At 35.6% G+C, this 23483-nt stretch overlaps 1 protein-coding gene across 2 annotated transcripts in view; it reads right to left on the bottom strand.

The window, feature by feature from the left end:
- Positions 1-23483, bottom strand: part of NAA35 (N-alpha-acetyltransferase 35, NatC auxiliary subunit) — an 87638-nt gene that overhangs the window by 17314 nt on the left and 46841 nt on the right. For both annotated transcript variants that reach the window (XM_082842869.1, XM_082842868.1), the window contains 3 exons: positions 16065-16243; positions 10293-10352; positions 6916-7022 (listed from right to left, as the gene is read on the bottom strand). In XM_082842869.1, coding sequence (XP_082698995.1) covers positions 6916-7022; positions 10293-10352; positions 16065-16243 — 346 coding nt within the window. The remainder of the gene's footprint in view (positions 1-6915; positions 7023-10292; positions 10353-16064; positions 16244-23483) is intronic.

Genomic DNA, 23483 nt, shown 5'->3' with positions numbered 1-23483 from the left:
TGGGGAGAACACAAGGTCAAAACTATTTTCATAATAACATTAAGATGTTATTTGCCTTTTGCTCTCATTCTCTCACAAGTGTACAGTTGGCTTTTCCAGAGGCTACATGGTGTGTAATATTACAATAGATTGAAAGTAGAAGCAGGTTAAAATAATCCAGCTATCTTCTACTAAAACAGACATGAAAGAGATCTGCAAAAAGGTAAAACAATTCCACTTTTCTTACTAATTTTTCTTAAAAAGTTATTTTCCATAAAAATTTTATGTTAATATGCAATTTATGAATGTTATGTATGTATATTAACATGTAACAAATTTACTGTTTTTCAAAAAGAATAAATATTTTTAAAGTATTGTTTTAATTTCTAAAATAGTAGGTATCAATAAACAGGACCCATATAAACAAAAGCTATTTGGGTCTTTAATATCTTTTAAGAAGGAATTCATTAAAATTAGCCCACTCCTTGAAACCTAAGCTCAGCCCTACTCTTGAGACCTTTCAGTTATTACTTACTGTCAGGAAGCTCCATCCCCTGATTTTGCATAGCTCACTCTCTGTTTATTTACATGTATCACCACTTCCAAGAGGCCTCCCATCTAAAAGAACCATCTTATCTTACCTTATCTTTCTATACATTACTATGACCTGACATTATATATTTGTCTACTGTTTAGTCTCTCTCACTGCAAGGCAAGCTCCTTGTCAGCAGGAGTATCTTTTCTCCAGAACCCAGAAAGGTATCTGGCAATAGTAGATACTAATTTATTATATTTATTAAATAAGGGAATTAATAAAAATTATTAATTCATATTAACAATATATTTAGTATTTATAAAATTTTATCAATTTCCTTACCAGTAATGGAATTTATAAAAGCAAAATAAAAACTTTGCTTAAAATGGATGGCAGTACAGGTGTCTGTCAGTTCATACATCTGAATATATGATATATTTAATCACAGAAATTTAAAGCTAATTTATAATGATCTCTATTTGCAGATTACACGGTATTATGTATTGAAAACCCTAAAGATTCCACCAAAACTGTTAGAACTAATAAATGAATTCAGTAAAGTTGTAGGATACAAACTCAATATAAAAAACTGTCACACTGAACTATTAGAAAGAGAAATTAAGAAAACAATCCCATTTACAATAGCATCAAACAGAGTAAAATACCTAGGAATAAATTTAACCAAGGAGGTGAAGATCTGTACACTGAAAATTGTATAAGACATTAATGAAAGACACTGAAGAAGATACAAATAAATGGAAAGATATTCCAGGCACACAGATTGGAAGAATCAATATTGTTAAAATGTCCATACTACTTAAAGTGATCTACAGATTCAGTGTAATCCATATCAAAATTCAAATAGTATTTTTCACATTTTGATGTGACAAAAGATTAGGGAAAAAAATAAATCTGCAATGCCTATCACAGATAAAGGATTAACCTCTCATAATATACAAAGAGTTACTACAAATTTTCTGAAAAAAGTAAACCACTTAATAAAAGTCAATGGGCACAGACGAATGGATAAAGAAGTCGTGGTACATATATACAATGGACTATTACTCAGCCATAAAAAGGAACAAAATTGAGTCATTTGTTGAGATGTGGATGGACCTAGAGACTGTCATACAGAGTGAAGTCAGAAGGAGAAAAACAAATATCGTATATTAACGCATGTATGTGGAACCTAGAAAAATGGTACAGATGAACCAGTTTGCAGGGCAGAAGTTGAGACACAGATGTAGAGAACAAACGTGTGGACACCAAAGGGGGAACTGCGGTGGGGTGGGGATGGTGGTGTGCTGAATTGGGTGATTGGGATTGACATGTATACACTGATGTGTATGAAATTGATGACTAATAAGAACCTGCAGTATAAAAAAAACAAAAAAACAACTAATACTAAACTTTCTTTGGGTTATTTGTATGGAAATATGTTAATATAAATGTTTCAGACATTACATGAAATTTCTAAAAATCTTACATGTTCTGGTATAATGTTATAAGTCATAATTCTAGTTATTACTTTAAAATGAGTATCTCAGAAATAACTAAATTTCCTTGTCAATTGCATTATTATGAACTTTCATCAAATCTTTAACTGTGGTTATTTTTTTTTTTTTTGCGGTACGCGGGCCTCTCACTGTTGTGGCCTCTCCCGTTGCGGAGCACAGGCTCCGGACGCGCAGGCTCAGCGGCCATGGCTCATGGGCCCAGCCGCTCCGTGGCATGTGGGATCCTCCCAGACCAGGCCAGGAACCCGTGTCCCCTGCATCGGCAGGTGGACTCTCAACCACTGCGCCACCAGGGAAGCCCTAACTGTGGTCATTTTTAAGTCTTTTGTCATTTACAGACAGTTCTGGGTGTACTCTGATGCTTTTGCAAAAATGTTCCTGTAAAAGGGTTTCATCTTCAAGGAATTCATGGAAAAGACTCTGACAAGTACAGGTTTCTGGTAACTGACTATACTGCTGAACTGAATGAATACGCATTTTCAGAACCCTAATGGAAAACTGATGAATTCACAAAAGTGCTAATAGAAGATCAAGATGAAAAAAAAAATTAATTACATGGGACTGAGTGAACTGATGAGGATGATTATAATTTTTTGACTTTCTGTTTGAATTAAAAAAAAAAAATCCCACAAGGATTCAGAGGCCAAAAATACACAAATCAATTTTCACTGCAAAGTAAAGGAGCTGTTACAGTGGAGGATTACTGGACTGAATGTCAATATTATGACATAGTATGAGTGTGTTTCGTGTTTGGTAATTGCAATCATTGTTGCTTTTGTTGTGGTCATCCATTTGCAATGCTTGGTGTCAGTTTATCTCTTGTAAAAATAAAATACAGTGTGTGTGTGTGTGTGTGTGTGTGTAAAAAAAAATCCTACAGGAGTAGGAGAGGGGAAAGTCAGGGGAAAGGGAAACAAGTTGCATCTTGAAATACTTGAAGTGGTAGTTTATCAAGCAAAGGGAAGAGGTCTTCCATTTATACTTTCTTATTTCAAAAACAAGAATACTTTAAAACTGGAAAACTTTTTTTGTAAACAAAATAGAAAAAGACTATGCTCATTAGATCTTCTATTTAAAATGTTCTATAATACTATACTATTCCCTCAAAAAAAAAAAGTCAATGGGCAAAGGATATAAACAAGCAATTTATAGAAAAACCATTCTAAATGTCCAATAAATATCATATTAAGTGCTAAAATTAAACTAACAATGAGATATCACTTCTCACTCAACATACTGGAAAAAATTAAAGAATGATAACCCCTACTGCTGGTCAGGATGCAGGGAAAGTGTACTCTCTTATACTGTTAATAGAAATATAAATTGTTGAAATCTTTCAGAATACAATCTGCTTATATTAAAATTAAAACTACACATGTCCTCCCACGCAGTAACCCTACCCTATAAAATACATTCATATTATGAAACATTTGGCAGCCATTAAAAAGAATTAACTAGGTACTCTGAGACACAAAATCATGATGTATTTTTGAATGGAAAAAAGATTAAAAATTTTTATTTTAAAATTTCTTTATTTAAAAAAGCAATCCATAAAAAATAATTTAAAAGTTCCTGATAAAAACAAACTGTTTAATGTGATTCCAAATATATATAAAGTCATAGATGTGTGTGTCTTTATACACAAAGATATCCACGGTGATGGTCATCGAAATGTAGTTATCTCAGAGGTAAGATTTCGGCTGATTTTTACTGTTTTCCACATATTTTTCTACCATGTTTAAATTTTCAAGTGTGGCCATGTATTATTTATATAATCAGCTTCTGTTTCTTGTTTTAAATCAACTTACTTTCCCCCTGCTTTCCTTCCCCTATTAAATCAGCTTCCTGTTAAATTTTACTACTGAAATGTTTCTCAAACCTGTCTCCTCCTTTATATTCCCAGAGTTTAATCCTTCCTCATCTCTCACCTGTACAACGGAATTAGCCTAGCTAAACATTTTGCCTCCATCAATTACTACCAATTTGCCTCCAAGTAAAAAATACATATTTTACTATGCCAATTCCCTCCTAAAACTCAATCAGTTCTTCACTGAGCATAAAATAAAGACCAAACTTTACCAAACGATTCAAAACTTTCTGGACTCTAACTCCAAACTATCCTAACTGTTCAACTTTTATTTCTTTGTTTATTCATTCATTCAACAAAGTGTGCTTACTGTGTGACAGACACTGTTCCAGCACCTACTACACAACAGTGAAAAACAGCCAAAACTACAGGCGCTGACCTTGTGGAATTTATATAGTTCTATATATATGGGGGGGTGGAAATAAACATAATGAAGAATTATACAGGCTCTTATAAAAGTAATCATAATGAACAAGCAAATTATATAGTGCAATATGATTTATAATAAATATGTATTCTGTCATTCAGATATATATTTCTCAGATATATTTGGGTCTTTATCACAGTTCCTGGCTCACAGCTACTGAAACTCTTGGAATTTCCTAAGGGTTGAGAGTGATAAAGGTGTCTTTCCTTATGTTAATGAGGTGATTGGAGTCCACCTAAGAATGGGGGCTGGTTACCAGAACCTTGTGATTAGAGGCTTGGAACTTTTGGTCCCACTCCCTGATTTCTGGAAGGGGAGAGGGGCTTGAGGTTCAATCAATCACCACTCACCAATGATTTAGTAATCATGCCTATCTAATGAAACCTCCGTAAAAACCAGAAAAGGAAAGCTTTTGGGCCCTTTTCCAAGAGCTTCCACATTGGGGAACATGCTTCCATGTGCCACCATTCAGACTCTATGAATCTCTTCATCTGGCTGTTCATCTGTATCCTTTAATATCTTTTTATAATAAATTGGTAATCTAGTGAGCAAATGGCTTTTCCTGAGCTGAGTCATTTTAGCAAATTAACTGTACCAGAGGAGGGGTTGGTCAGAACCTCTAATTTGTAGCCAGTCGGTCAGTCAGAAGCACAAGTAACAACCTGGGAAGTGGAGGGTGGTCTTATGGGACCAAGCCCTTTACCTATGGAATCTGATTCTATCTCCAGGTAGACAAGTGTCAGAATTGAGTTGAATTCTTGGGCACCCTGCTGGCATCTGAGAATTGCTTGTTGTAGGCAAGTCTACACACACACACGCACACACACACACACACACACACACACACACACACACACACACGCATGCACGCACACTGGGCTTGGGTCTGGGAACCCCTCTACATATAGTATGTAAGAGGATAATTGTTACGAGAGAGAGAAATGGAGTGCTGGGCAGGTTGGGAGAATGGGGAAGGTTTATACTTTTTAAATTGACTGATCAGGGCAGCCCTCACTGAGGTGACACTGAATAGACTTAAGGCAGTGAGAGAGTCAACCTGGGGAGTTTTGAGGAAAATACCCTCTACCCCAGATTGTATGTGAACGCTGTAAGGTGAGAGAGGGACAGTTAAGTTACAAGAATAGCAAGGAGGCCAGTGTGGCTGAAGCAAAGAAGGTGAGGGGACAATGGTAAGAGATGAGGTCAGAGAGGCACCAAGACAGGGGTCTAACCCAGAGCACATGGGGCCTCATGGGTTCAACAATAAGGACTTTGGCCTTTACTGTCAATGAAACTGGAAATGTAACCAACACTGAGGATGCCTCCCAGCGGCAGTCCTTAACTGACAGATGTGTAAATTCTCAGGTTCCCTTGTCCCTGACAGGACAACTGTGAGGTATAATCCACACAAGTCTCCAGGGCTCCCTGACAGGACCAAACCAAAGTTACCAACTGTGAAGCACACCTTCAAGTGGCTTTCTTCCTTTTTATGTCCCACCTGCCTGCAACCCTGCAAGTTTTCCTGGAATTACTTTCTAAATTACATTTACATGAATCTTTGTATCAGGGTCAGCTTCTGGAGAACCAACCTAAGACAGGAAGCTACCAGAGTTTTATGTGAAATGTGGCATGATTTATTCAACAAATTGAAAGCTGAACCACTAACTTTTCTTAAAATATATAATTTCAAACACCATGTCTTCACACATCCTGGTTTCTTTCCTAAGAAATAACATCTCCTTTCTTCCTTTCCTGAGGCAAATGCCAATAAAGTTGGCACTGTTTTCCAAAATGCCAACTCAAACGATCCTTTCCAGCATTTTATGGCAGCATGTTTTTGGGGAGGTGACTCTACCAGAATATAATTTAAGGATCGATTATCTGCATTTTCTATCTCTATCTAGATCAGATTATTGAGAAGAAATCTTATCATTTCGTAATTATTTCCCCGAAGTGCCTACTTAGCACAGTGCTTTGCACACAGTAAGGGTGAATACAACTTGCTGAATTTCTGATCACTCCTTGTAAGCTTTTCTTCTCGTACTGGACCCAATATCAACTTCACAAAAACCTCAATTTAAATCTAAATTGGGACTTTCCTGGTGGCACGGTAGTTAAGAATCTGCCTGCCAGTGCAGGGGACACGGGTTCAAGCCCTGGGCCAGGAAGATCCCACATGCAGCGGAGCAGCTAAGCCCGTGCACCACAACTACTACTAAGCTTGTGCTCTAGAGCCCGCAAGCCACAACTACTGAAGCCCGCCACCTAGAGCCAGTGCCCCACGACAAAAGAAGCCACCACGGTGAGAAGCCCGCGCACCGCAACAAAGAGTAGCCCCCACTCACCATAACTAGAGAAAGCCTGCGCACAGCAACGAAGACCCAATGCAGCCAAAACTAAATAAATTTAAATAAATTTTTTAAAAAATCTAAATAATATGTGGCAGAAATCAATTAATTTTAACATGATTGAGTTATTTTTTCATGTGGAGACTTGATTCCAACAGTTTTTATGTCTTTGCTATAAAGGAGCACAGAGAACTTGGGCTTTTAAGACACACACATGCTATACAATGTCTTATGACACTTACTTTGGGGAGAGCACCGGAGGACTGACAAAAGACCGAAGTGCATCTTTCACCATGTCTTGCATGAGATGGGTTCCAAAGACCTTTTTGTTATCCACCAGGAAAGTGGTCTTAAAACAAATGTTATATATATTAGTAATGCTGTCACAATCTTGACGTATTGTACATGTAGTTGTCATTACTGTGACATGAACATACTTCTTATAAATGCCACAGAATACAAAAGAGATTAAAATGTAAAAAGTTGGTGGAAAATTTCTTTTTCCACAATGCCTCCACAATGGGTACTACTTATTAATCCCTATTTAAGGTGTATTCTGATGCAGGAGAACAAAAAATGTGCAGAAAAAAATCTCTCAGGTCAAGAGTAGTAATATTGAACTAGTGAAAGTGAACTGATGGGTCTGAATATGTCAAATGAGCTAATATACAAGAAAGGGTTTCATAAATTATAAAATATTTAATGGTTACAAACATCAAGTCAGTCGATAACCGTATCTCTAATAAACACCTTGGAATACATACAAACTTTCTGAAATTGGAAAAAATATAGTTAAAATAATAAATTATTAAATTGAAATACACTACTATTTAATAATAATTTACATTTAATTTTCTGCCCTTAACAATCTCAATGTATCTGAATATTTACTATACTATACCTTACTTGATTTCCTAACACATTTGAGTTGTTTCCAGTTTTTGGTGATCACGAACCAAACAGCTTTAAACACAGGCATGCATACAGGTTTCTAGGAGAATGTCAGATTCCACTTCTCTTGGGTAAATAAGCAAGAGTAAAATTTGTGTATTTGTTTTTGTAACAATCTGCCATCATTTTCCAAAGTGGCTATAGTACTTCATATTCCTATCAGTAATGCATCCTCTCCAGTGCTTGATATTTTCAGTTTTGTTCTTTTTTCTTGCTTTATTTTAAAGATATTCTGATAGGTGGATAGTGGTGTTCCATTGTGGTGTTAATTTGCATTTCCCTAACTGTTTTCTTACTGTTACATTTATAGAATTCTTTTTATGTTCTCGATACAAGTCCCTTGTCAGACATGATCTACAAATATTTTCTCCTACTCTGTGGTCTCTTTTCATTTTCTTAAGTGTCTTCCACAGAATTAAAGTTTCAAATTTATCAACTTGTCATTTTTTTTAATGGACTGTGCTTTTGATGTCATACCTAAGAATTCTCTACCTTTCCTAAAGTCACGAAAATTTTCTCCTATCCTTTCTTCTAACAGTTTTATGGTTTCACATATAGTACTACATAATAAAGGACTAATTAAGGATCAGAACTTCTCTGGACTTTCCCCTTGGTTCCGTTGATCACATGTCCATCATTTTGCCAACAGCACACCTGTCTCATAGGTAGTACTGAGTTCCCCAACTTTATTTTTTTTTATAAATTTGTTTTGGCTGTACTAGTTCCTATTCCTTTCCATATAAATTTTAGAAGCAGCTTGTTGACATCTACAAAAATTTCTGCTATGATTTTGGGATTGCTCTGAATCTGTAGATCAGTTTTGGGGAGAACTGACATCTTAAAAAAATATCAATTCTTCCAATCCACAAACAAGATGTATCTCTCCATTTATTTAAGTCTCCTTTGATGTCTTTCATCAGTACTTTGTAGTTTTTCAGTATACAGGTTCTCCAAATAGGTGTTAGATTTATACCTACATATTCCATTCTTGATGTTATTGTAAATAGTACTGCTTTAAATTTTTTGATTTGCATTGTTCATTGCAAGTATATAGAAATACAATTGCTTTTTGTAAATTGGCCTCATATCCTGTGATATTGTTAAACTCATCCACCAGGTCTAGGAACTTCTTTGCAGATTCCTTGGTACTCTACGTAGATAATCATGTTGTCTGTAAAGAAACATTATTTCTCAGTTTCTCAACTGTATGCCTTTTATTACTTTTCCTGCCTTTTTCCACTGGCTAAGATTTCCAGTACTATGTTGAGTGAAAGTGGAGTGATGAGAGTGGACATCCTTGCTTTCCTCCCAGCAGGAGGAAAGAATTTAATCTTTCGTCATTAAGTATGATGTTAGCTATAGGTGTTTGGCACATGCCCTTTATCAGATTAAGGAAGTTACCTTCTATTCCTTGTTTTGCTGAGAGTTTTTATCGTGAATGGACGTTGGTTTTGTCAAATGGTTTTCCTCAATCTATTGAGACTTTAGATTATATGGTAAATTACACTTTAAACACTGAACCAACCTTGCAATCCTGGGATAAAACCCACTTGGTCATGATGTATTCTTTCTTTACATATTGCTGGATTTGATCTGATAATACTTTAAGAGTTTTATGTCTATGTTCATAAGGAATATAGGTCTATAGTTTTCTAAGCTTGAAATGTCTTTGTTTGGTTTTGGTACAGAGGTAATGCAGGCTTCATATGATGAGTGCCCTTGTCTCTTCTATTTTCTGAAAGAGACTGTGTATAGAATTCTCCTGGAGTTTTGTTGGAAGGCTTTTAACTATGAACACAATTTCTTTGATAGATACAGGATTATTCAACTTTTCTATTTCTTCTTGAGTGAGTTTTGGTAGTGTCCCTCACGGAATTGGTCCATCTCATTTAAGTTTTTGCATTTATGGACATACAGTTGTTTAGAATATTCCCATATTACCATTTTAATTTGTTTAGGGTCTGTAGCAATTCCTGATATTATTCATCTGTATCTTCTTTTTTTCTTGTTCCACCTAGTTAGAGGTTCATCAATTTTAGAACCTGCTTTTGGCTGCAATGATTTTCTCTATTGTTTGTCTCTTTCCTATTTTACTCATTTTTGCTTTTATCTTTGTTATTTCCTTCTGCTTCCTTCTAGTTTGATTTGCTCTTCTTTTTCTTAAAATAGAAGCTTAAATTATAATTTCAGACCTTTCTTCCTTTTTTTCATATGAACATTTAGTACTATAAATTTCTCTCTAAACACTGCTTAAATTGTATCCCACAAATTCTGATATTTTCATTTTCATTCAGTTCAAAATATTTTCCAATTACCCTCAATACTTCCTCTTTGACCATGGGTTCTTTAGAAGTGTGTTAATTTCCAAATATCTGGAGAATTTTCCAGATACTTCTGTTACTGATTCCTAATTTAATTCCAAAATAGTCAGAGAGCATAGTTTGTATGATTTCAATTTTTTTTAATTATTAAGGTTTATTTTATGGCCCAGAATATAGTCTTGATGAATATCTAACACTGTAAGTCAATACTTCTATTACAAAAATATACCACTAACTGTGGAATAGCCTTTAAAAGCATCTACCTTTTGTTCCATCCATCAATAAAACAATGTCAATACACAGTATTTGATGTTTAAAGACATATTTTGATACTAAGTGGAACTTACTTGTAATAGAGATCTTGAAAGAACACAAGGTGATTGTTCACTAAATTCACAGAAAAAATCCTAATAGATACACAGAAAAAAAGTGTCATTAATAGATTAAATAAAAGCTGAAAATGTTTGTATACAGAGAGTAATTTTTACCAGACCTTGTGGGAATGATACACTACCAAAGTTAAAATAAGAAAGATAGCTAAAGATCATTTCTGTTAAGAATTGTCTAATTGTATGAATGGAAAAATGGATAATTTTGGAGCCTAAAATTTATTTTTAACAAACTTACCAGTAACAGTATTATGTGGATACCGATATTAAATTTGTACATCATGAAAATAACAGTATCAATAATAATTTACTAACTAATGACAGAGATTTACTTCCTACTTCACAGAAATAAATACCAAGTAACCAGGCTAACTGAATTCACGTTCTCTTTTTTAATAATTAATTTTTACACCTTGCACACACTCCTCAAAGTGAATATTCTCCACCAGAGAGAGATTCTACTATTCCACATTACAAAGAAAATTAAAACAATTTACCCCACAGAAAATCCCTCAACTTCAGCCTCTAAACCTCTAGTTGTATCCACATCTGTACACAGATCCTTTCCTTGCCTACTTTAACAACAGATGTATTAAAGACTCCATTCCTTCTGGCTTTTTCACAAACATTACACACTTTCAATTATCCATACTTTGCTCTCCTAGATATTAAAATTCGTCCTCTCTACCAGATCGTTCCCATTTTCATTTAAACAGTCAGGTTTCTCTCAACTTTAAAAAGAAAAGAAGATCATCACATGATGTCACATTTTCCTCTCAACTGCTGCCTTCTCAGCCAAACTTTCTGAAGAAGTTGGCTGCACCCACTGTCTCTACTCACTCAACTCAACTCTCATCCACCTTCAACACATGTAACCTGGCTCTTTGCTCTAGCCACCACTTGTTCCCCATTACTAAATCCAATGGACATTGATTTTGGACCTCATTCATCTCTTTCACTTGACCTCTCAGCAGTGTGACTTCCTTCTTGAAAAATCTTTTAAATGACTTTCATATGTTTCTTCCTCTGGCTACTTCTCAGTTTGTTCTGTAGGTTCAAAGTTTAGTTCCAGAAAACCTTCTTTTCTTAACCTATATATTTTTTCCTCGTAAATTTTGAAGCATAAACACTCATGCTTCGATTACTATCTATACTGTAATAATTCTAAAATTTTAACTCTAAGCACAGACCTCTAAACTCTATCCATATAGCCAATACTATCCAATATCTCTACTTAAATATATTAAAGTTACCTCAAACTTTACTTCACTAAAACCCTCTAAGGTCCTTTGAGAATATCCCCCTTTGAGTGTACAGCACCAAACGTGCATGTAGACTTACAAGACAGAAGCCTAGAGACCTTCCTCAGAGCTCTCTCATGCCCCATATTTAATACATCACCAATATTCTATCAATTTTAGCTCACACATAGCTCTAACACTGACAACCTCACCATCTCCCTGCCATCCTTTTAGTCCAAGTTACCATCTTCTCCTCCCTTGGACTGCAGTACTGGTTTCCTAATTTATCACACTGTGTTTACTCTAGTCCCTTCCAATCATTTCTCTACAATGCAGCCACATCTTTGCACATTCTTGATCCTATTATGTCACTGTCCCCCCCCCCCCACTGATCTTTCTTGATAAAACTAATGGTTTTCCTTTGCTCTGTGAAAAGATAGAAATCCTTAATGTTGCTTAAATGGCCTTGTCTGGTCTGCCTACCTCTCTAGCCTCACCAAATCCCCCATCCCCATCACTCAATGCTCCATTCTGCTACTTTTCTTTTAGTTTCTCAAATGTATCATGTTCTTTCCCATCACATGGAGGAGGATTCAGCTTCCTGCACCTGGAACTGTCCCCCTACTGTCCCAAATGATGTTCACCTAACTGTTAGATCTTAGCTTTACCTTCACTTCTTTAAGAAAGACTTCTCTGATCATTTAGGTCAGTTCCTTCATCATATGCTATATGTTCTAGTTCCTTTGCTTCATACTCCCTACACTGGTTTGTAATTCTATAATCATTTTTATGATTATTTGATCAATTTCTATCTCATACTACACTGTAAGCCTTATGACAGGATGGATGATATGCCTTTGCTCATCACTGTATACCAGCCATAGCACAGCACCTAGCACAAAACAAGCATCTTGGCTGAATGATGAATGTACATACACTGTACTTGCTATCACAGTTCATCTGTACTCAATTTCTTATTGCTAGTATACATCCCTAACAGGATACAGTCTATGAAGTCCACTATTTACCTCATTTAAACTAGGTATATCTTCTTAATTAATCCACAGCTGTCAAAAGTATCATCTTATGGGTTCCTAAACTATGAATTTCCCTTTACTAGTGTCACTATCTTCCCCCTTACCACTGGTTTTTGCCCTATATGCAAAATACCAAAAACTTTGAAAATGCAGAAAAATGCAAAAAACAAAACTATCATATAGCATTCCACTATCTATAAATAGTCATAATTAATATTTTGGTATTTGTTATTCTAATCTTTTGAGAAAGAATTTGGTTGAAGTTGACTTTGTCTCTGAATATCTTTTCTGTGTGCAACAACATATATAAAAAATATATTTTAAAACTTTCAACAGGGACTTCCCTGGTGGCACAGTGGTTAAGAATCCGCCTGCCAATGCAGGGGACATGGGTTCAAGCCTTGGTCCGGGAAGATCCCACATGCCACAGAGCAACTAAGCCCATGCGCCACAACTACTGAGTCTGAGCTCTCGAGTCCATGAGCCACAACTACTGAGCCCGCATGCCACAACTACTGAAGCCTGCACACCTAGATCCTGTGCTCCACACAACAAGAGAAGCCACAGCAATGAGAAGCCTATGCACTGTAACAAAGAGTAGCCCCTGCTCGCCACAACTAGAGAAAGCCCACATGCAGCAATGAAGACACATAAATAAATAAATAAATAAATAAATAAATAAATGTGTATTAAAAAAAAGAACATTAAACATAACTTGACATTCACAAACATTTCCCAATGTCAATACTTCCCATGTCAATAGTTTTCTATAACATATTTTTTAATGGCTCTGTGACATATATTGTAAACATACCACAGAATGGATACTGTCACCATTCAGTATTTAAACTGTTACTAGTTTTTGAACATTACAAAGGATGATGCAACAAACACCTTTTTTCTTATTCTAAATGTCTACAAGGAGAGTTTCTGGTCCAAGTATACACATTTTTAAGACTTTTGAGAGAGACAGCCACTGGCGTATAAGAGAATGAGTACTTCCCTTTACCAACATTAAATATTATTATACTTTTCAATCTAGCTGTTATAAATTGCATTTCTTTAATTACTAGTAAGGTTAAGCATCTTTCATGTTTATTTCTTTTTATATATGTATGCTCGTGTCCTTTCCCAATTTTTCATTGGGATGTTTATTTTTATCTTACTGATATGTAGAAGCGCTCTCTAGAACCTGGCACTTTATCCTAATAATAACAGGTTTCCTATGCAGATCCACCAGACTATTTGGTCCCTTCTCTTCCATAACTTTAATCTTTTTCTCTACTCGTGGCCCCTGCTGCACTCCCCCCACTACCACTCTGTCTCAAGTCTTTCAGAGATCCAAATTATTCCATTACTATGCCTTCTTCATGTCCAGTGACAGCAGTCCAGGCCTGGCTCCGCCAGCTCCCCTCTATTATGACGTGTCATTATGCATTCACCCCGCCCCTAACAAGGCAATCCATAATCTTTTGCCAGAATATCAAGTTCCAACCATTGCATTATACTTTCTTATTCCAATTCGCATTGATCTCCTTTTCTAAAATCCTACAATTAATCTAGTGAACACAAATATATAGTCATGTATCAATTAATGATTAGAAAAGCAGATGGAGAAGAACAATAAAATCTCTAATTCTCTTATAACACTAACTAACCATCTAATTTGGTTATAAAGCCCTGTAAACCTTAGTTTGTTTAGCTGTACAATAAACTGCAAAATGAACTGGCTTGTGTGTATAATCTTTTTTACTTTTAAGACTCTATGATTCTTATGACAGAATAAGGAAAAACTACTAAAAAGAAAGGAAACACAAAAGGAGGGAATAAAGGCATAATCAGTGAAGGTTTCACTAAGGAACAAAGACTTAAGCTGAGCTTTAATGATAAAGAATTAGTGGAAGGCTTCCCTGGTGGCGCAGTGGTTAAGAATCCGCCTGCCAATGCAGGGGACACGGGTTCGAGCCCTGGTCCACGAAGATCTCACATGCCGCGGAGCAACTAAGCCCATGCGCCACAACTACTGAGCCTGCACTCTAGAGCCCGCAAGCCACAACTACTGAAGCCCACGTGCCACAACTATTCAAGCCTGTGCGCCTAGACCCCGTGCTCCACAACAAGAGAAGCCACAGCAATGAGAAACCCGCACACTGCAATGAAGAGTATCCCCTGCTCACCACAACTAGAGAAAGCCCACGTGCAGCAAAAGACCCAACACAGCCAAAAATAAATGAATAAAAAAAAAAAATGTAAAAAAGAAAAAAAATTTTTTTAAAAAGGAAAAGTTACTATAAGAAAGAGCGTAACAGAAGCACAAATCTTTATTGACCATTTATCAATTATACCCCAGAGGCTGCTGCTAAATTCTAGGAATATAAACTAGATAATCTGTCATCTCAAGTAACACAGGTACAGAAGCAACCTGAAACCAAAAGGGAAGACTTCACAGAGGAAATGACATGGGGCTAGAAATTATGTACCTCAACACTGAGGGGGAGCAACAGGCAAATGCATATATATGTATAGTCATGCAAAATTAATTAGTGTACTTATGTCTAAATAACACTGTTTTTTTGCCCGTTTTTTACCTTCCTAATTGAAGTATATGTCATTATAGCCTTACCAATTAATAAAACTCCATCTCTGAATGTTTTAACATTCCCCAAATAAATCTTGTTTCTATATTTTAACCCATAAAAAAGATTAATCCAAAATATGCTAGCTTAAAAATGTACATACTCTTTTACCCAATAACTTCACTGTTTAGTAATTTATCTTAAGGGGTAAGGAAGCACATGATATAAAGATTTACCTACAAAGATGTTCATCTTAGTATTGTTTATAAGTGTAAAACACTGAAAATGACCTAAATGTAATTCAACGTGAATGGACTAAAAAAAACTGTGGTATATACTCACAATGCAATACCATGTAGCCATTAAAATAATGCAGAAATATGTATATTTGTTGACACGAAAAGATGTTTGTGGTATAGAGACTAGTGATGAAAAAGCAAGTTACCAAATACCATGATCCAATTTTTATATGAAAAAAATTTATACATATGCACATATATATGTATGTGTATATGTATACATGCATGCATAAACACAAACATTTATTTATATAAAAGGTTCTGAACACAGAATTGACAATTCAAAGCCCCATTCTTAAAACTTGGGTGAATTATCTAACTTCTCCACACTTTACGTTCTTAATCTCTAGAATGGATAGTATAAAATCCTTATGAGGATTAAATACAAAAAGTACACACACACACACACACACACACACACACACACACACACACACACACACGACTTAACTCTCCAGATATCACAGATAAGAGGTGAGCAGCATTATTTACCCTTGGGATGGTCAGTCTCCAAAAAGTAATAAACTATTCTGTTGTTAAATCAAAGTTACATTCCAGAATAGAGATTTGTACTTACCAGGATACAATGTAAATTTGTTAAATTGACCACCTCACAGACAGTTTTTATTCTATCTATTAATCTTGCAAAATAGTTGACCATTTCTTCCCTCTTTATTATTTTTGCGTATCGAGGGAAGGTGGGTGGAAGTAGTCTCTGGTTAACAAGAGGCTCAAAACCCATCATAATGGGATGATCTAAAAAGAAACAAAGGTAACATTTTCAACATTTCTCTGAATTTTAAACCTCAAATACTACTAAATATAAAAAGAAAAAGGCCAGTCTCAAAAGCATCTCTGAATTCTAATCACAATATTCTCTAAATGGATTTTATAATTTACAATTAATGTATCTACACACACACATTTTTAAAATGAGATAAGCAGATTTAATAACCTAAAATCGTACTTCCTCCTGACATTGTGGTGGTAGTGGTGACAGAGAGAGGTTTCTACCTCAAAATTAACTCCAAGCCAAGAATGGGATAAAACAGTTAACATATTCTCTCAGAATAAATAAAAGGGCAATGCTGTATTAACCATGAGACTGTGAAGAAATGTTTCAAACGGGAACACAAACATAGGCTTGTCTTCCCTTCATTTTCTGAACTGCAGAATCAACTCACACTCAACTACATAGTAATGTAAAGTGGCAGAGGAAAACAGTCCTCATCCCAATCCCATGAGTTTGGAATGCATTTTGCACTGAGATGTAATTCCAGAAATTCACAATGAAAATAACATATCACAAGAGACCTGAGGGTGAGTTCCTCTCTTCCATTCTTTGTCCTCTGGTGATCTCACTTTTCACAATAGTACAAAGCTCCAAACTAAGTCTTTCTCAACTTGAAATTTCCTGCCACTTTTATAGAAAAAAATTCTGTACTCCAATGGAGTATGCATTGTCAGACTGACTCTATGGGAGCTATTTTACAAATCTAGAAATTGTAGGTAACTGATAAACATGAAATTCTGTTCTGTGTGGTAGAGATTCAACTGACTTCTTCTATACTCTATAGAAAAATGTTTTGCCTCCATTTATAATTTATTTCAATATTCCACTACTCCATATAAATGTGTGTTTTAAAACTTTTCATGTCTGGTTGTGTCACTGAATGAGTTTAACACATGTTCACTTTTATATCTGTATAGGAGTCATGGTTTTACCTTTGTCTGAAAATCATCTTTTAATACTTCCTATTCCCTAAGTACTATAAGATATAAGCAAGCACAGTGACTTACAAGTATCATGTCCTTTTATGCCTCTTTGCTTATACAAACTATTGTCTCTACCTGTAAAACCTACCCCCTTGTTCTTAGCCTGAACTTGATATAGTTTGAATTCTCTCTCATCATTGTTCCTCCCAATGATGTATATACAATGTTCTTTGTATATATACTACTATACTGTCTGTGTGGGATTACATCATTTGTCTCTCTCTCTGAGTTCTTTTGAAAGCAAGAACAGGGTTGGATCCCAAACACCAAATTCCTGGCTCATAACATGCACTGGATACTTGTTTGCTGAATGACAAGATATGCATGCTCAAAATAAAATGAAAGACTGCCACCACTATAATAATTTGAATTTCTGATTTATAATACTTCATTTAGAACTAAGGTAAAAGTAGTAGTAACGATGCTGTAAGAAGCTTCTTTACCATATTAACATGAATACATTTCAGACTTTAATGATAAACGCACAGAATCCAGATACTTAAATAGTCCATTACACTGATTTTCTCTGAAAGTATTCTAATATGCACGGAAAATTATTACCCAGGAATATGCATTTACTCTTAATACATCTATTTTTAGGCTTTAAACCACAAGTAGAAGATAAATACATAGTAATACAGTCATGAAAATTTATATTACCATGGAAAGAAGTAAATATTAATGGGAAATGGACAACAAACACAATATATTCTGACTTCAATTTTATACAAACAAAAAAGTGCAATATAAAACAATATTAACTTTTGAAACTCAGCTGTTCTGCACAGTTGATGTTTAGCAACATCCTTGCCCTCGACCCACTACATACCAGTAGCAACCTCCTAACTGTAAAATGGATCCAGACATTGCCAGATGTCCCTGGGAAGCCCCAGTTGAGAAACACTGGTCTAGATGAACGCAAGATGCAAGTATAATTCAGTGAGGATAAGCTCAGGATGTCAGAGGAGCGTCTTATCCATGTAAAAATTAGATGAAAGACTTCATAGAAGTGAAGTCTAAGAAAAGACCTAAATGGGGACTCCCCTGATGGCACAGTGGTTAAGAACCCACCTGCCAATGCAGGGGACACAGGTTCAATCCCTGGTCCTGGAAGATCCCACATGCCTCGGAGCAGCTAAACCCGTGTGCCACAACTACTGAGGCTGTGCGCCACAACTACTGAAGCCCATGCACCCTACAGCCCATGTGCCACAACTACTGAGCCCATATGCCACCACTACTGAAGACCATGCGCTCTAGGGCCCATGTGCTGCAACTACTGAGCCCATGTGCCTGCAACTACTGAAACCCGTGTGCCTAGAGCCCGTGCTCTGCAACAGGAGAAGCCACTGCAATGAGAAGGCCACACACTGTAATGAAGAGTAGCCCCTGCTCGCCGCAACTAGAGAAAGCCAGCACACAGCAACAAAGACCCAATGCAGCCAAAAATAATAAATAAAATTTTTTTTAAAAAAGACCTAAACGATAACTTAGTTAAAGAATAAAATATTAGTCAGGACAAAGTATTCCAAGCATATCAAAGGCCTGGAAGACAGATAATATGGCTGTTTTTCTTTTTCCCTTAGGGAGCTGCAATTTTCCAAGTCATAATTTCTCTGAACTCAAAAGTAAAAATAGATGCATATAAATAGAGTGGGGACAAAATCCCTAGGCACAAAAGTTAGAAGTCATCTACATGTTTCCCTCTATTTTCTACACACATTTAAATTTCCCCCTACATTTTTCTGGACATAGTCCTTGTAAATGGTTAAGTGCTAAAGTGGTTCCTAGTAGCTATTTTTAAGTCTCATCCTAGTAGCTATTTTTAAGTCTCAGCTGTTCTTGAATCTCATGCCTAAGGACTCTGTAACCATCCTATACAAGACATAGTAACTTGCCTAACTAGAAAAGAGCATAAGAACTGAGATATAATAAGAGATCAAAGCCATTATTCAGGATATAGAAGAGTTAAGGAGGAGTGGGGATAAAAGCCAGGCAGGAGTTTGCATCTGATTTCATGGCAACACAAACTACAAAAAGTTAAAGACAGCTTTACCACACAAGCCCTCCCAGAATAAACCGGTCTAACATATTCCCACTAAATTTCATACATCTCTATCACACAATTTATCTCAAGACTGTCTTATATTAAAATAACCTAAATAGCCCTTACTAAATGAGCCTAGAAAAGATGCTAATTCACATCACTTTCTACCCATTGTGTGCTACGCTCAGTAAAGATTTCCTGAATTAAACTGGATACAGATCAGACAACTTCTAGACTCTCTTCTGACTTAACAAGTCTATAGGTGTACAAAAATTATCTTGGTTTTCCAGTTAAAAATACATAAAATTCTTCAATGCCAAATAAAATGATTTTCCCTTCACACTAGCATTCTTTTAAGTATACAATAATAACATATAATTACTATATTCAAAATATTATGGCACATTGGTTTAGAGTGTTTTAGTTACTAAAGTCCTTGCTAGATAACTGACCTTCATTATCAATAGCAGAAAAGTATTACAAACAGCACAAGGTCCTTGGATAAAAGATTTATAGTAACAATGTGCTTTAACTTAACAAAGTAAGTTATTCTAAAATTAATTAGATGCCAAAATTAAAGATTTGGAAGTGTGTAAGTCAAAAGAGATAGAGACGTTATATCGTGTTTGGATAATACATCTCTCCCAAGTTAGGCAATTTATAGTGAGACTTATTGAAATAAGTTTTAGATGCCCTTAAGTTGGAAGGAATTCTAGAAAACAATGCAGAAGCTGCTGAGGTTTTGTTATATTATACTACACTTCTTGGCTACTTGATTTCCCTTTATAAAATGTTATAAAGTTATGCTACGTGAAAGAAGCCAGACACAAAAGGACAAAAATTGTATGATCCTGCTTATATGAGGTACCTAGAGTAGTCAAACTCATAGAGACAGAAAGTAGAATGGTGGTTGTCTGGGACTGGAGGAGGGGGAAATGGGGAGTTATTATTTAGTGAGTACAGAGTTTCAGTTTGGTAAGATGAAAATTTCTGGATATGGACAGTGGTGACAGTTTCACAACAATGTACTTGATGCCACTGAATTCTACATTTAAAAATGGTTAAAATGGCAAATTTCATGTTATAAATATTTCAACACACACACACACGTTATAAAAAAGGTATTTAACCACAACTGTTAACCTCAAAAAGCATAGTCTCAATGAATATTGTATCCTAATCACTGGTCAGAGTAAGTTATATAAGCAATATAATATGCATATAAATGATATTACAGACACATCTACAAATTTTGGAGTTTCTTTGGTGTGTATTTTTGAATAGGTATCCATGCAACAGATTTAAAAAGTTGCAAATGCAACAAAAGGAGGTACAAAGAAAAGCAAATCTCCTGCTCACTTGTGACTAGTTAATCTCTTGAGAACTAAACACTACTACAAGCTTCTTTCACGTGTGGTTATTTATATATATTTTTTTCAACTTTATTGAGGTATACTATACATATTATACAATACAAATATTAAGCTTATAGTCCATTGTTTTGAAAAATATATACAACCATGTAACTACCACCCCAATCAACGTATACAACATTTTCATCTCCCCAGAAGGTTCCCTTTCATCTCCCCAAAAGGGAGCCAGTCACTCCCATGCCCAGAAACCATGGCACTGTTTCCTCCATGAATAAATCAGTTGTTCCTACTTTGATACAAAAAGAGTCACACAATTTGTACTCTTTTATATCTAACTCCTTTCAGCATAATGTTTCAATGATTTATCCATTATGTTGTGTGCGTCAACATTCAATCTTTTCTACTGCTGAAAACCATTTCATTGTATGGATATACCACTGTTTGCCCATTCAAACAACGTTACTTTTGTAAACAAAACATCAACATTTTATACACACTAATCTGCTTTTCTGCATTATTTTTTAAGGTGGATTTTTCTTTTGAAACAATTTCAAACTTATAGTAAAGTTGCAAGTGCAGTCAATACCGAATCACTCTCAAATACAATGGGAGTGTTATTCCTATAAAGACATACCCTTATATATTCACGATTAAACAATCAGAATTAGCGAACTAACAATGACCAATTACTACCATCTAATGCTCAGACCTCATTCAAGTTTTGCACACTGTACCAATAATATGCTTCAAATCGACATCAGAATCACAAGTTGTATTTATTTTCATTGTCTCTTAGTCTCCTTCAATCTGGAGCAGTTCTTCTGCGTGGCTTCTATGGATAACTTAGACAACTCTGAAGAATAACACGCCAATAATTTTGTATACTGCCCTTCAATGTGGTTTTCCTGTTTCCTTGTGATTAGATTCAAATTGTTAACCTTTGGATTATAAAAGAAGTGACATTATATTGTTCTCATTGCAACCCATCAGCAAAGTGGAGATTTTAACTACTAGTGGTGTTAACTTTGATCACTTGATTAAGTTGGTGTCTGCCAGGCTTCTTCACTATTGTTACCTTTTCCCTTTCTAGTTAATAAATATTTGGGGTGCAGGGGAAGGACACCTAAGTATGCTCATTATCATCAAACTATCTACTCATTAATTCATTTATTTATATCAGTATGGAACCATGGCTTCTTCTTTTATTCAATTGGTTATGATCTATCAGAATTATTTATTTTGATGCTCAAGTTGTCCCCAACTTGGACTGTGTGAATGCCCGTTCAAGCCGTTTTCTGTGTTTAATTGACCTGGCCCATCATTCTCTGAACATTTACTCACTTCCAGCTAATAAGACATTCCAGGCTCATCTTGTTCTTTCCCTGCCCTAGCCCTGGAATCACCCATTCCTCCAAGATGTACTAGTTCCTTTTATTTTTTATATTTTTTCCAGATTTATTGAGGTATAATTGACCATAAAATTGTAAGATATTTAAAGTGTACAATGTGATGATTTGATATATGTATAATTCTGAAAGGATTCCCTCCACTGAGTTAATTTAACACATCCATCACCTCACATATTTATTTTTTTCCTTTGATGAGAACATTTAAGTTTTACTCTTTGAGCAAATTTCAATTATACAGTTCAGTGTTATCAACTATAGTCACCATTTCATACATCATATCATCAGACCTTATTCATCTTGTAACTGAAGGTTTGTACCCTTTTACCAACCTCTCCTTATTTCCCTCAGCCTCTGGCAACCATGTTTCTACTGCTTCTATGAGTTAAACTTTATCTCTTTTAAATTCCACATATAAGTGATACCATGCAGTATTTGTTTTCCTCTGTCTGGCTTATTTCACTTAGCACAATGCCCTCCAGGTTCATCCATGTTGTCACAAACAAGAGGATTTCCCTCTGTTTTAAGGCTGATTAATATTCTATTATATATATATTGTATTTTTGTTATCCATTCATCCATCAATAGACACTTAGGTTGTTTCCGTACCTTAGCTATAGTGAATAAAGCTAGAAAAAGCGTTAATTGAAAAAGCATGCTAATGGAAACCAAAAGAAGCATAGAAGTAGCTAAACTTATACCAGACTAAATAGACTTTAAGCCAAACAATATAACAAAAGACAAAGAAAGTTATTACATAATAAAGCAGTCAATTCATCAAGAGGATATAACGAACGTAAATATTTATGCATCCAACACAGGAGCACAAAAATAAAGCCAATATTCAGAGCTCTAAAAAGGGAAATAATAATTCAATAATACCAGGAGACTTCAATATCCCATTTTCAACAATGGATAGATCACCCAGACAGAAAATCAGTTAAAAAAAAACAAAAAACAAAAAAAACATTGGAATTAAACTACACATTATACCAGATGGAGCTAACAGACATATACGGAATGTTTCATCCAAGAGCAACAGAATACACATTCTTCTCAAAGGCACACTGAGGGACTTCCCTGGTGGCGCAGTGATTAAGAATCCGCCTGCCAATGCAGGGGGCACGGGTTCAAGCCCTGGTCCAGGAAGATCCCACACGCCGTGGAGCAACTAAGCCCATGTGCCACAACTACTGAGCCTGCACTCTAGAGCCCATGAGCCACAACTACTGGAGCCTGCATGCTAGAGCCCGTGCTCCACAACAAGAGAAGCCACTGCAATGAGAAGCCCGTGCACCACAATGAAGAGTAGCCCCCGCTCACCGCAACTAGAGAAAGCCCATGCGCAGCAACGAAGATCCAACGCAGCCAAAGAATAATTTTTTAAAAAGGCA

The sequence above is a fragment of the Leucopleurus acutus genome (genome assembly GCF_964270905.1).
Source record: "Leucopleurus acutus genome assembly, chromosome: 7".
In the NCBI taxonomy this organism is placed as follows: domain Eukaryota; kingdom Metazoa; phylum Chordata; class Mammalia; order Artiodactyla; family Delphinidae; genus Leucopleurus; species Leucopleurus acutus.
This window is presented reverse-complemented; position numbering and strand designations above follow the sequence as displayed.